Source organism: Canis aureus, chromosome 28 (assembly GCF_053574225.1).
Source record: "Canis aureus isolate CA01 chromosome 28, VMU_Caureus_v.1.0, whole genome shotgun sequence".
Lineage (NCBI taxonomy): Eukaryota > Metazoa > Chordata > Mammalia > Carnivora > Canidae > Canis > Canis aureus.
Window position 1 is genome coordinate 19,561,738 of NC_135638.1, and position 14,849 is coordinate 19,576,586.

At 34.5% G+C, this 14,849-nt stretch overlaps 1 protein-coding gene across 7 annotated transcripts in view; it reads left to right on the plus strand.

Moving 5' to 3' along the window:
- The window catches only part of UBE2W (ubiquitin conjugating enzyme E2 W), a 112,990-nt gene that overhangs the window by 71,023 nt on the left and 27,118 nt on the right, over positions 1-14,849 (plus strand). For 2 of the 7 annotated variants that reach the window (XM_077876537.1, XM_077876541.1), the window contains one exon: positions 2,642-8,033. The exons of the other annotated variants lie outside the window; for them this stretch is intronic. In XM_077876537.1, coding sequence (XP_077732663.1) covers positions 2,642-2,655 — 14 coding nt within the window. In that variant the 3' untranslated portion in view covers positions 2,656-8,033. Of the gene's footprint in view, positions 1-2,641; positions 8,034-14,849 lie in introns of those variants that run through there. 7 annotated transcript variants of the gene reach the window in all.

Consider the following 14,849-nt stretch of genomic DNA (forward strand, 5'->3'; position numbering starts at 1 on the left):
GACTAGTATTAACAAACTTTTTCTTCCTGCCCTATAGCTGTCCGTAGAATTACCTCCATTAATTGTGAACCTTTTTATATTTCCACTACCTTTTAGGATTACAGAATTACTTTCTAAATTCCTAAGTCCAAATTTTTACCCATTTTAGCAGTTTTTTCCCCTTTATTTCCTCCTAGATAACAATTCTCTTGTCTTTGAAATCTTTCTTGAATTGGTTAATCAAGACAACTTTAATCCCCTAAACTGTTGAGAGACAAACCTACATGTAAAGATTTATTTTTGTCTTTCTTGGAAGTAGGATCCCACCTTCGTATCCACTGACTTATTACTGGATTCCTTTTTCCCCACTTTATTATTACTGACTTATTACTGGGTTCCTTTTCTTCTAGACTTTTGTCTCTGGAAATATCTAAGATGATTTCCAATATAATGTGATGGTTGTGGTGTCCATTAAAATGTGCTGGTTCTGATACTCTGGGGAAAACTGTATGGCCTTCTTTTAATATAATTCTCTCTCTTAACTTCCTAAAAGCCCAGTGAAGTTAGTCATAGTAGATGTCATCTTTAGAACTGGTTATTGTATATTATATTTGAGGGTATACTTTCAACAAGGGCTTCTACAGTTCCAGAAAAAAAAAAAATTTAAATTGTTAATCTGATTTCTTTTTTTCAGACCTTCATCTTACTACAAATACTTTAGCCAAGAGGCTAGATAGATTTTGTTCTTTAATCACGTTTTGTAGACTTACATCTGTCTTTTGATCCATGATGAGTTTATTCTAAAACCTCTTTTTTTGTAAATTATCTTAGTATTTAACAAATGATTTTTTTGCTTCTTGCTGATAGCTTTTTTATTTGGGGAAAAGTTAGCCGTGGCATTAGCTCATACTTGTTTCCATACTTAAGTATTTGCTCATAGATTCTTTGATTACTTACAGCCATGACGGATTTATAATGTTGTAAGTCCATGTGTCCCTGTGAGTCCAGCTATAAGAGATAATTGAACTCCATTTTCAAAACTTATTTATTAGTAAGTTTATTTCGCTAGAGTATTCAAGGCAGAGAGTTTAGTATTAATCTTAATTTTTTTTTAACCTCTAATCCAAGGTAGGGCTTGGGCTAGGGAGAATAGCTTTATTTGGATTTCTTAACCATTTTTTTGGTGGGTTGGAGCATATTCTCCAACAGCCTACTGTATTGAAAACTTCCAGAATGGATAACCTGATGGAGATAGATTTGTTATTGCCTATCAAAGACGGTATGTATATGGGGATAAGAGCTTATTATTATGAACATTAGGTACATAATGTTCAAGATGAATTTTGTCTCACTTTTCTTATTGTAAAGATTGACATGTGGTAAGATACTTAGAGTTTGACCTGTTAGGTAGAATTTAGTGCCATCTCTTAAATTAGAGATGTAAGTGTGATTAGTTTTAGTTTTTTTCAAGGACCCTAGTGTTATAAATTACTCTGTTGGAAGAGTGATGTTTTAAGGAACCTCTTTACATTCTTAGGTTTGTTCTGTATTCATGACATCCATATCTCCTCTTTAAGTTTCACAGTAATTTAAGAAACAGATACTTTCATGTGACACTTAGAAGCTGCAAACTATCCACTTATTTTCTTAAAGATATTCTTTCTTTAAAGATTTCTAATGATTTAGGTAAGATTTATTTTAAAAATCTAGTATATTTCACTCTTTAAATTTCCCTTAAAGTACAGGGTGATGGGATATTCTATATGAGTTTGCCCAGCATAGAAATCAGACTTAGAGGTTTTTAGCTTTCATTGAGTCATTGGGAATGAGGACTTTTATTAGCAGTGTATTGATCTTAACATAGATCCTAACGTAGTTTGTAGTTTGGGCAGTTTTTCAGAAATGCTCTCATGAGAGCTTTCACAAGTCTTGGGTAGTTTCCAATAGTCTTGCTTCTTTCTAAAGTTGTTTTCTAAACAGTAACTAGACTTCAAATCCTTCAGATATGTCTTGTGAAATAATTTTGTAAAATATATTATGAACCCCACAATTATATGTCTTACATAATGTGTTGAGGCTACCAGAAGGCATTTCTAAACCTGTGGGATTTTTTTTAAATGACCTCATTTGTATATGTATCTATACTTGCTGAAAAGTGTATTTTTTAAATGTATTTTCTTAAGAGAAATGTATTAATTGATTTGGCAATGATAATTCATTTGCAAAGTTATTCCTTTCTAGACTAAAGACACAACTTGAATTATCCTGTGTTAAACACCATGACATTGTTGGTCAGGAATTTACTTCCTTTCTCATTACAATTTAAAATTGTTGCCCAAAAAAGAACTCTTAAGACTGATAAATCCTGAATATGTGCTATCATATATCAATTTATTATTTTAAATAGAACTGACATACTGATGCATCATCTAAGACTTGTGTGAACTACTATTTCCGTTAAAGAATAGAACTTGATTTGTTTGTCAGTATATACCTGAAACAAACTGGACTTTTTATTTGCAAGGGTTGGGGGAGGCAAGTCAGACATGTAAACCATGTTCTTCTTGCTACTTGAAATTATTTCTGTGTTAGACTAACTTGTGGATTTTACTTATGCATGCTTGACTTTTTTAATTATCTTTTTTTTTTCCTTTTCTTAAAGATGATACTTGTTGATGCCACTGTTATCATCCTCCTAGCAGAAGATAGTCCTACTGAGAAAATGAGCACTTTGATCATTCAGTCTTTGAACTTTAACCTTTGACTGGAAGTGACCTATAGGCAATGAAGACTACTTCCTTTTACTGCATTTTTACTCGTGTGCATTCTGGGCGCATGTTGATCGCTGGTTCAGTCCAGGCAACTGACATGCTTTTATTAGTCATACAGTATTAATGCAGGTGTCAGGAAATGTCAATATAATTCCATTTTTTATTTTTATTTTTTTAAGCTTTTGGAAAAGTTCCAGGTCCTCATGTATTGTGCAATAACAATGACTTCCTTGGCGGTTTTGGGACGTTCATTGCCGGCAATGGACGTTTAACAGGAAAATTTTTCATTAACTCCTGCCACCCAATAATTAATGCATGATGGGGCCTATGAAATGAGCTTATTGGTTATAGTGGGATTATAAATAAAGTGAGGGATCCAACATTACTTTGAAAGTCACCCCAACTGTTTATATTTGGATTCTATGCACTGTGATCCTGAGGTTAACAGCATGAATTAACATGCGTCTTTGAAGGACTATAATGAAAGATCATTGAGTATTTATTGAATTGTTTATATCTGCTGTCAAATTGTTTTGACATGTAAGGTTTTCACGTAACATTGGCAGAGAGGTACAATATTGTTATCCCTATGGTGAAAATAAATTCATTTGTTGTATATAGTTCCTCAATCTCTGAAGTAAAGGTATGAATAATCTAGGGTATGAATGGTTGAATCAAGGCTTGATTTTGGAAGTAAGAACAATGGCAGTGATGATGCAATTGCTGCAGTCCTTCACTGGGGCTTGTTTGTACAGTAACGATTTTTCCAAGTAGATTACACTCTGTTACTTCCTGCTAGCCATCAGCATGAGCCCTACTGCCTAAACACTATTTCTTTTATTTATGTTTGGAAAATCCATAAACGATTTTCATTTGCAATTTTGTTTCTTTTGTTATGTTTTAAGTCAAGTTTGAATGTTATAGTACTTCAATTGAAAAGCTTTTGTCAAGTTTTTTCTTGTAAATTTTCTTTACTTGTAAGTATCATTTGTCCTTTATTCCTGTACCCTAAAATAAGAAATACATTTTTGACAGAGGCTTAATGTTTTAACAAAAGAGTGTGGACATTTTTATTTTAAAATTTAGGCAAAGTACACTATAGAATGGTATGTTTGCTTATTTGTCTCACACAACCGTGCAGTTTTTCCTGGAGGGATTTGTTTTGTTTTGTTTTCTTGTTGTTTAAAAGACTTTGCTTACAGCTAGATAAAATTTTTCTATAGAAAAAAATTGTTGAAACGTCCAATTCTCAGTACCATGTAAGTTAATGATACTGCAACTAGGTTCTCTTTTTAAAAAGCAATTATGTATTTTATAAATTACCTTTTCACATATGCAAAAATCTGTTTCTACTACAATGTTATTTTTACTATTGCCTGTTGTTGCACTCTTTTTGACATATCCTGCAGTGAATAAATATATGGATCAATTTGGGCTTAAAAATAAAAGCCAGTTGGCTGAAAGATTTGAAGTATGTACCCCAGCAAAACATCCAATCAATAATTGGCAAGGAATATTTTCAAAAATTGTTTTTAATCTCTGTATAGATGACATTTTGTAGCTTTGTACATGTTGTTAATTAAGGGCATATAATTTTACACTCTAAAAGTATAATTGCTGAACTCAGGGGTGGGTAGACTTCAAAAATATGTCTGCTGTAGAATAACTTGAAAAAAAAATTAAAACTATGGCCAGCCACCAAATTGTGGACACTGTTTATACTATAGTTAGCAAATACCACTTTTTTAAAATTAAACACTTTTTGTTCTTTCTTGACTAGATACATATAAGTTCTCACAGTAGTCTCTATCAGTCTTATCAGTTGGCCTGTTTAACCAAGACAGAAAATGTTTTTTGGAATGCTTTGAGCTACTCTTAGTTTTTAACTGCTTTTTAATATGAAAATTGCAGTGGCAAATTATATATTTTTCATATTTTACACAACTGCTCTAAACTACTGATTGACTTGATCATTTTCAGGGGTGAGGGTGGGGGGCGGGGGATCTTTCTCTGTACTGCTGGTCCTCGTACTAAAAATCTTTTATAAAGCAATGACCTGTGACATTTATTCACCAAAGGAATTAATATACCAGGTCAAAGATTAACAATGCTGTCCTATAGATTAATAGGTCACATATAGCCTCAATTGAATTTTTAAAAATAAAAATAGCAGTATTTTAACATACCTCTTTCTCTACATAGAGATACCATAAAATAAAATGAAGTAGAGGAAAGTAAAGGAAACCAAATAATATCAGTACATTTTATCGTTTAAAAGAAGATAAGATGAAATATCCTAAAATATAGAAATATCAACCACTCAAAATTTGCAATAAGGTAACACCTTATTCATTACATTACTCCCTTGAATTTAGGAATTATTGGAAACTCCTTTGCACTTAGATTTAATTAAATTAATTTTAAATGTAAGTTACATTATTAAAAGACATAAGACGTTTACCTAAGTCATTGCTCTAGAGAGGGCATTTAATGGCTTTGTAATAATAAAAAGAATATTTCTCTGTAGTGTGTTGTTGAAGGACAACCAGAATACCAAGAAAATGTACATAGGATTATGCTACTTCCCTCTTCCCTAGCTCTATGGGGCACTATCTGTTGCATAGGCCTACAGAATTATACTTTCATATTTAGACAATATGTACTCTATTTATTTATTTATTTATTTATTTTGAGGCCATTCTTCTGGTTTGCCAAATTCTGTTAAGACAGTGATACATTCATTTCCTTATTTTGCATGCTTAGATCATGAACTTGGTGCCCTTTCAAAAAATTATATTATGTCAAATAGGTATTAATGCCATAGATTTTAAAGAGAGAAATGGTTTTCAGTTTTTTTAAGATAAATTTTTTAAAATAAATTTTATGGCTGTTCTCTTAAGGAATTTAATATTCCTCTCTAAAGGACTTACTTGTAGTGGATGAATTCCTCCTTTTAGCTAGCAGGGAAATAAAGCTTTTTTTAATCCCCAAAAGAAAAAGCTAAAAAATAGCTTTTATATACAGTTCATCTGGAGAAAGATCTTAATCCTTATTGTTTTGACTACGTATATGAATATTTGGTATAAAGTAACTAGGATAGTTTATTAGTTTTTCCCTTCTGAAATTTTAAATATATGCAAATATATATCATTAGATTCCTGTGGTGAATAATAATTTCTTCAGATTCTAAAACAGGTATCTAGTGACTGCTTAATTATTTCCAGATCGCCTCAAAGATGAATTGACAAATAATGGAAATGAGTAGTGATATGAAAATGGTATGTAACCACATATTACTTGTTTCTGGTAATCAAGTCTTATTTTTTAAAAAGCCTATTGTTTTTGAGAATTGAGATATTTAAAACTTGTTAAAGCTTCTTCCTAAAAATAGAAGAGAAGAGGAGGTACTGTGTGTTCAAAATTTTTTTAAATAAAGAATTCAGTGTCACTAGTTCTAAGCCTTTATGGTTACTGCTGCTTATATTTCTCGATCTCACTTTTATTTAGTTTTTTGTATATATTTTAGCTGAATGGTTAGGGTTTATTAAGTGTATATAAATTGGTTTTCAAAAAGAACTGAGGCTTATCCATATCTTTTCTGAGGATTCTCTGTGACCAAAATCAGCTACTGCACGATTCTGTGTTATGCTAATTCCTTTGCATGATGAAGATCTGTGAAGGTGTCTCTTAATCTGCACCCTTTGGCCCTAATCCTCTTTGCAGTCTGTCTGTTCTATTATTTTTCTTTCTTCCTGCCTAGCAGATGTCCAATATGTCTGTCTTCAGTTTTCCTAAGCTTTCCTCTCTCCTTCTCCTGCCTTCCTCCCTTTTCGTCCCTTTTCCTTTTTTCCTTTTCTTGAGGTTAGGGAATCCAGAGAAGGAAGATTATTGAAATTACATCAGAAATTTTTCATAAAGAAAAAGACTCCTTCCTACAAATAAAATACATAGAATTTCTGAAACCTTATTTTGGTTCATCAGTAGGTGGCTAAATTTGTTGAATAATTGACTACTTGATAAGTGAGCTGTTAACTAAGTAGTTTAGTTCTTAAAAATGACATATTATCGAGGGAGTTTTGTTTTACTTTTTGGATGTTGAATCTCCCAAAGCCTAATTATTGCCCAAATGAATTAAATTACTCGTTTTGGTAAAGTGTTTTTCCATTTAAGTTTCTAAGCTATTTTTGAGATTTGATTTAAAAAAAAAATAATTAGTGAGAGACTTGTTTTCTCAGCATAAACTGTGCATTAAAGACAGGCTTGCATGCATCATTATCATTAGAGGCCCGTGGAGTCCAGACATGTACTTCAAACTTAGATCTTTATCCTTCAAGTTTATGTTCTGCTTCTGACTATGGTCCTGATAATTGAGGTGTTAATTGTGATTTTAATTCTCAGATGTTATTGGGATTTAAATTTATGGATGAATCTCTGGAATAGTTACATGAATGTCTTTTTTTATGAAAATGTTTTTATAAAACAATATAATATCTGAAGACATTATGAATATATGAAAGAAATGCCTGAATAGAAGTTGGTATATTTTAACATGCCTAAAGAACTGCAGTTGTGTAAATTGAGTGCAGTTGACAGGGAAAAAGAGAAACAATTCCTTGATGCATACATTGTCCGGGTTTTGTGAAAAGTTTGCTTCTGCAGTAATTCTGAGCTGCTTTCTCAGTGGCAAATCATGGTTCTGGGCTTTGGCTTGTTAGGTGTGACATCGCTTGTCAAATTGAGAGCTAAATGGAAAGATTGAATAATCCCACCTCTCTAATTTTAAAGCCTGAAACAAGTCGAGTAAGGAATGTGGTAGATTGTCAGATACCATGAAAATAAGTGGAAGTCTCATCATAGTTAACCACAGATGATTTACATAAATGCAAATTGATTGGCAGGCTGGGGTAAAATAATTATTCAAGAAGATTATTGTATCAGTTATCTAGTATTAAGAATTAAGTCCTTGTGCAAGTTAAAATGAGTTTGTTTTTAGTTGGTACCATTTTTCTCTCAATATTCAGAAATACAAATTGTGCATTTTATTAATAGGAATGGAAGCTCATGCTTGATTTGAATAGGGTGGATGTATATATATTTTATAAATTCAAGTTGTACCATATGTAAAGCTACTGCTTTTTGAATAGAATATAAATGTTAAGACAAATCTATATATTATATATTTTTAAATACATGTATCAAACTTTTGTTAGTTGAATATAAATTACATTGTGTGCTTTATGGAATTCAGTAACTTTTAATAATAAAGCGGTTGTCATTGATTTATTTTATGTAGACTTGAATATTAAATTGGATAGATATTAAATCTCTTTGTAGTTTATAATGTAAAATTTACTTTGTACTAGTTTCTCTTTACAGAGGACTGTGATCTTCAAAGGATTGTCAAAAGAGTAAAATATCCAACTCCAAAAATAATTGCAATAGAATGAAGATAGTCACTAAAGTGCTTTTATTTTATTTATTTAACTGATCATGTTTACTTAGTGTAGCCCAGTGTATTTTAGTGATTCTTCATGCTTTAATTAAAGAAGTCCTGATTCAAAGACTGGTGTTTTCAGAAAAGGTGGAAATTGAGACCCAGGCACTGCTTAGAGTTACCATGAGTCTGGTGTTGCTGAACTTTAAGTTGTATGATAAATACAGATCTACTGTAGAGAACTTTGGGATGCTTTACTGAATATACACACAGATCGATCAACTTACGTAGTCGAGTGACTCCTGAGGCTATAAGAAGAGAAAAGGAGATAAGCATCTCTGTTATTCATAGCAGGAAGAAACTTAATATGCTCAGCTGATATTCTAAGTTTTCTATTCATTGGAGATCTGCTTGCCCCAGGAGCATCTTACTCTTCTTTGAGAGACCTGTACTACCTTATTTCAACTTGCTGTTTCTGCAACCCTCAACAATAGCTGGTTAGATAAATGCAAGATCCATCTTCCTTTGTACTTCAGTGACACTCTCTTCCTTTATTATAATCCCTAAAATAATTTCTACCTCTTGTAGAAGATTTAAGCCACTGTGGATAAGTGATTCTGTTGAAGTCCCTATATTCCTTAGTACCTTTCACACTAACATACAGCAAAATTAAAGATGAACTGAATGATGCAACTAAGGGTTTTCTGTGCTAGGGTAATATGGGCCAAGGCCACAGTGGTTCCATACCTCTGCTGTTGGGAACTCCTATCAATAAATCTTTTAAATTGCTTATGAGATTTCTTTTTAATGTTTGCTTAAGGCAAAATATGTAAGTGGAAGTACCCATCTGCTCTTTCTAGTTCAGTGGATATGGAAATGTTCTAATAAGGAAAGTTGAAATAAAGAAACTAAGGTAGAAGATATCTTCTCATATAGGTACTTGGCCTTCAAGGACCTATTGTGGGTAGATAAAACTCAGGCAAGAACCTAATGAGGATGGCTCTGTCCTGCAGAAAAGGTATCTAACAACATTAAAAATTTTTATGTCCTCTCTCACATCCCCAAGAACATACTTCTCTTTTCTTTCCTCTCACAATGGTATTTCTATATCCAACCTAGTTATCCAAATGAAGAATTACCACTATTTCCTAGTCCCCTCTGACATTTTTTGTCATTAAGCTCTATTGAACCTATCTTTTAAAAAAATACCTGAAATCTCTCCCTTTCCTCCAGTGCCCTTGCCTGATCCTGATGCTCCCAGGCTGCTCATCAGCCATCCACACTTTGTTTTGTGAATAGTAGCAAAATAAGATTGCTTGTGCTTTGCTCATGTTCTTCCATATTCCTAGAATGTTTATCATCTGCTTTCCTACCTGAAAAGTCCAGTTCAGATGTAGTAGTTACAAAGTTATCTTTCTCCTCCCCTTCCCACCCCTTTACCAGTTTTCTATCCTGGATTCTTTAACGGAAGGACAATGTCTCAATGGTGCTTGTGTCCCCAGCATGTAGCACACAGTACCTATCCTATAAGCTTTTAATAAATGTTTGTTAAATAAATTTGATTGTACTTGCATTTTTATACTAACTTTTCCAAAGAAACTTATTCAGGTGCTAGCAGTTTTGAAACATACATTTAAACCACCATCTGTGTGAAGTGCCACAACAGAACATCCTACCCTTCCTATCCCAGAGAGTTCGAAAAAAATTGCTTTGAAGTAAACCATTAACCATTCTTCACCGGTTATATTCTTTTGTTAAAAAAAATGTTCTCATACTTCTGCCCTATCTCTAAGGTAAATTAGTTACCTTGAATATATTTACAAATTAAGACTATAATTGTTTTAAGCTATGTCTGAGGAGACCTGAGATCATAAAGGTAAACCTAATACTCTTTAAAAACGGACATTAAACAAGTACTTAGTACCTCCTATGCTAAGAAGGACGACAGATAAAAGAAAGCCTATATCTTCAAAGGGCCTGTGTTACAGGCGGGGTAAGAAAGAAAAATAATACAACATCAAAAGTGACGAGCCCTAAAAGATACAGATAAATAGCAATTTTTGGTAATCACGGAAATGAGTTGACTTGCAATAACTGTGAAGGCTTGAAAATTATAAACATTGTAGATGGATTCTAGGCAAGTTCAATGATCCCAAGTTCAGAAGCCTTGGGACAGATTTCGTATGAAGGCCAACCTGGATGATAATGTGGCTGGTTCAGAGTCAGCCAGTGGGGGACCAACAGCCAAAGGCCCAGTGATGTAGAGCCTTTAGAGTGAGAGTAAGGTTGAAATTCGTCTTTCAGTTTCTACTAAACAGCTGAGCCTAGCACTCTGTTCCTTTCATCCTTAGGGCATTCATTTACCAGTTCAGATTATAAAGCTGAGCCACTGTGTTGACAATATCACAGGGAATGTTGCCCAGAAAACAAGATGAGGAGTCTGAACCACTACACCAGCATCCCACCCATCAAAACTAAAGCCAGAAACCAGCAGAGCTCCATCCCTAGAGTAAAGGTCACATGAGGCAACAATCCTGATTGAGATTTTCATCTTGGAGTGGCTCAAGGAATGTCAGACTTTGAACTTGGATTGAAGTGAGGTGTCTGGCAGTGTCCTCAGAGGTGACCAGGGACAGATGACAGGTGAAGGAAACTATTCTCTTCCTTGGTCTCAGATTATCCTTATAAGCAATTTATTACAATACAGTGACCAATACACAAAGGTTATCCCTTCTAGGAAGCAAGGCACTGAAACAACATCCCTAGAAAGCACTGGAGGTGTGGAGTGAGGAGTGACAGGTTATGAAAGCACTTATTGCTCTGCATACCACATCGTATTGGGGTCTTCTGAAGAACAAGGACCTGTCTTATTCCTCTTTATACTCATTCAAATATTGAGTGCCTGCTGTATCCCAAGGAACTTATGATCTGGCAGGGTAATGGGTAATTAAAATAATGTGCCAGTTGGTGCGATGGCCTAATTGGTGCTGAATGAACATCAAGGTGAGAATAGTCAAAACTGTCTTAAGTCCAGGAGAGAAATCCAGGGGAAGTGGGGAGTATTTGCCAGGGAAAGGTGGAAGAGTGAAGATGAGGGCATCAGAGATAAAGCACACAGCAAAGCAAGTGCACAGGGTAAGAGGACAGTATTTGGAGCATTGAATTTGGATGAGGGGGTGCTAAAAATAAATTGAGAGATAAAACTAGAGCTAGAATTTAAAGACCAAATTAATGGAGTTTTGGTTTTATCTTATGGGTGACAGAGACTGATGGATTCAGATTTGCACTTAAGAAAAATACCGTGGCTGTAGCCCTGGAGATTGAGCTGGAAGGGTCAAAATACTGGAGGGGAAAAAATGAGACCATTATCAGTACCAGACAAATGATGAATTTATTATAAAGTATTGGCATAAAGACACACATACCAGTAGAACAGAAGGAAGAGTCCAGAAATTGGTTTTTTTTTTAAAGATTCCAAGGTACTTACGGGGGGAAGAATAATCTATTCAACAAATGGTACTAGAACATTTGGAAAGTTATTTGTAAAAAACAAAAATCTTCTATACAAAAGTTAGCCCAAAATGGATCCTACACTTAAAGAGTAAAATTAAACTTTTTCAGGAAAACAGAAGTTCTGAGATATTGGTTTGGCAAAGATTTCTTAGCTATGAACCAAATTACTAAAAACAATTGATAAATTGGACTCAGAATTTAGGCTTTTCAGGAGATAATTTGAAACAGCAAAATGGCACATTTGCAAAATATGTATCTGATAAAGGACTTGTACTTACATTTTTTTTAACTCTTAAGATCTAATAACATGAAGCAAAACAACCCAATTTAAAAATGAGCAAATTTTGTGAATGTTGTTTTACTTGAAGTAAACTGAAGAAAATACAGAGATGGCAAGTAAGTAGATGAAAAGCTGCTGAGTATCAGTCATTAGGAGAATATAGATTAAAAACACAAGATAATCACTGCACACTCGCTACACTGACCATACCAAGTTTTAGCAAGGATGTTGAGTAGTGGGAGCTTTCCTACACTATTGATGGCTAACCATTTGGCAGTTCTTAAAAAGCTAAACATGAGGGCCCCTGGGTGGCTCAGTTAAGTGTCTAACTCGATCTCAGCTCAGATCTTGATCTCAGGCTCGTGAATTCAAGGCTCACGTTAAACATGTCCCTACTATACAAATCAGCATTTCACTGCTAGGTATTTACCCAAGAGAAAAGAAAGTGTATGTTCACAAAAAGACTTGTATGTAAAAGTTTGTATCAAGTTTGCAAAATACCCAAACTGGAAACAGCACAAATGTCCCTCAGTAGGTGAATGGGTAGCCAAAGTGGGATATCCATACATTGGAAAACTACTCAGCAATAAAAAAAAGGACTGAAACATTGATAAATTTCTATTATGCTGAGTGAAAATGCTCACACAAAAAGTATGCTGTTGTTCTATTTATCTAAAATTCTAGAAAATGCAAACTTACAGTCCCAAAAATCAGAACTGTTTACCTGAAGGTCTGAAGTGATGGGAACAAATTTTTCGAGGTGATGAATACTTGATTATCTTGGTTTCACAGATACATATGTATGTCAAAATTCATTAAATTCCACAGTTTGAATATTAATAGGTTACTGAACATTATACTTCAATTAAAGAGAATTAGGAGATTTTAAGCAATAAAGACAAAGAATGGCAGTGGCCTAAAGTGGAGTATAAGAAAATGGGCAAATTTAATCATAGTCAACTTGCCCAAAATTACAGCCTAAAAGTGATGGAGCTGGAATTTAAGCCTGAGTCTGACCAAAATCCATGCTCTAAGTACACTTATACTTAACATGACCCTCATATTTCTGTCCTAGACAACTGAATGGAGGCTGATGAGTTTCACAAAACACAAACTGGGGGTTAGGAGGGTCAGGTTTGAGGGAGGGGGTGTGTGTACCTCCTAGCACCAAGTACCGTAGTTTGTGTAGTCAATTAGTGGAGAGGTGAGCTGAAGTTTTTGGGTTGCAAAGATAGTGAGACAGTGATAAATTTTACTTAGTTCATGAGCTTATTGCCTATTGACCATCTAAAAAAGGAATTTATATTTTCTAGTCTAATAACCTAACCAATAAATTAGATATTTCTCAGTGTCTTTGGAGTGATCACCCCTAACCACCTTCACTCACTGGATTTAACTCAGAACATTACTGCACTTCTGAGTAAATCTTACTAGAAAGTTCTTTCTTTCAGACTGAAGTCTGCTTACATACTCTATCCTGGATTAAAGTGTGGTCTCACCCCCCCTCCCCCAAAGATAAAGTTTGAAGTCCTAACTCCCAGTATCTCCGAATGTGACCATATTTAGAAATGGAATTGTCGAAGTTAAGGTGAGGTCATACTGGAGGAGGTTGGACCTTCATTAAATATGAATGATGTCCTACGAGTTGGAGAAGACACAGAGACACGGGCACTTGTTAACAATGATGTAATGCATCTACAAGCCAAGAAACCAAGAATTGCCGGGAACCACCAGTTGCTGGAGGAGGCAAGGACAGATTCTTCCCTCAAGCCTTTGGAGAGGAGAGCATGATCCTGCTGATGCCTGGTCTTGGACTTCTTGCTCCAGAACTGTGAGAGAATAAATGACTGTTGTTTTAAGCTATTCATTTTGTGGTACTTTGCTAGAGCAGCTCTGGGACACTAATCACACACTTTAAATCTCTTTTTTTCCCTAGTTCTACCTTCTGGAGACACATGGAGTAAGTCCTAGTCCCTTCTCCAGATACTTCAGATGTTTTGAGAACTTTTTTTTTTTTTTCCAGGAAGATATCTCCACTGTTTTTTTACACGACACATCTTCTTTTCTTTCTTTCTTCTTCTTCTTTTTTTTTTTTTTTTTTTTTAAGATTTAACTCCTTTATTTTAGAGGCACGAGTGGGAGGTGGCCAGAGGGAAAGAAAGAAGGAAATTAGACTCCCCACTGAGTGATTTCCCATGGAATCATGACCTGAGCCAAAACAAAGAGCCTGATGTTTAGCCAGCTGAGCCACCCAGGATCCCCACCCTCACCCTGATACATTTTCAAGTCCTTTCATTATTATTTTGTAGGGTCAAGATTTTCAAAGATGCTTTAAAGTGTGGTAACCAGAACTAATCTTACTACAAATAGTTTGATCTACAAAGAGAATGGAATTTACTCTCTGGTTTAAGTCAGGTTTTCAAGCTCTTTATCAGAGCTCTAGGAATTACTTGGAGGACTTCAGGGGGCAAACCCAAATATATTTCATATAAATTCTGCCTAAAATTGCATTAGGAGAAGGGGTTTGCTATTTAGAATGAGTTTGGAAAACAGTGGTTTAGATGATACTTTTAATAAAGCCTAAGATTGGGGACGCCTGGGTGGCTCAGCGGTTGAGCATCTGCCTTCCAGCTCAGGGCATGATCCTGGAGTCCCGAGATCGAGTACCACATCGGGCTCCCTGCATGGAGCCTGCTTCTCTCTCTGCCTTTCTCTCTGTGTGTCTCTAATGAATAAAATCTTTTTAATAAATAAATAAAGCCTAAGATTGAAACCAGTTTTTTGGCAGCCATGGCCCATGATTTTGATCAGTAAAAGTAAAATATTTCACTTGTATCTGTGTAAGGTTGTTTTTTGTTTGTTTTTTGCAGGG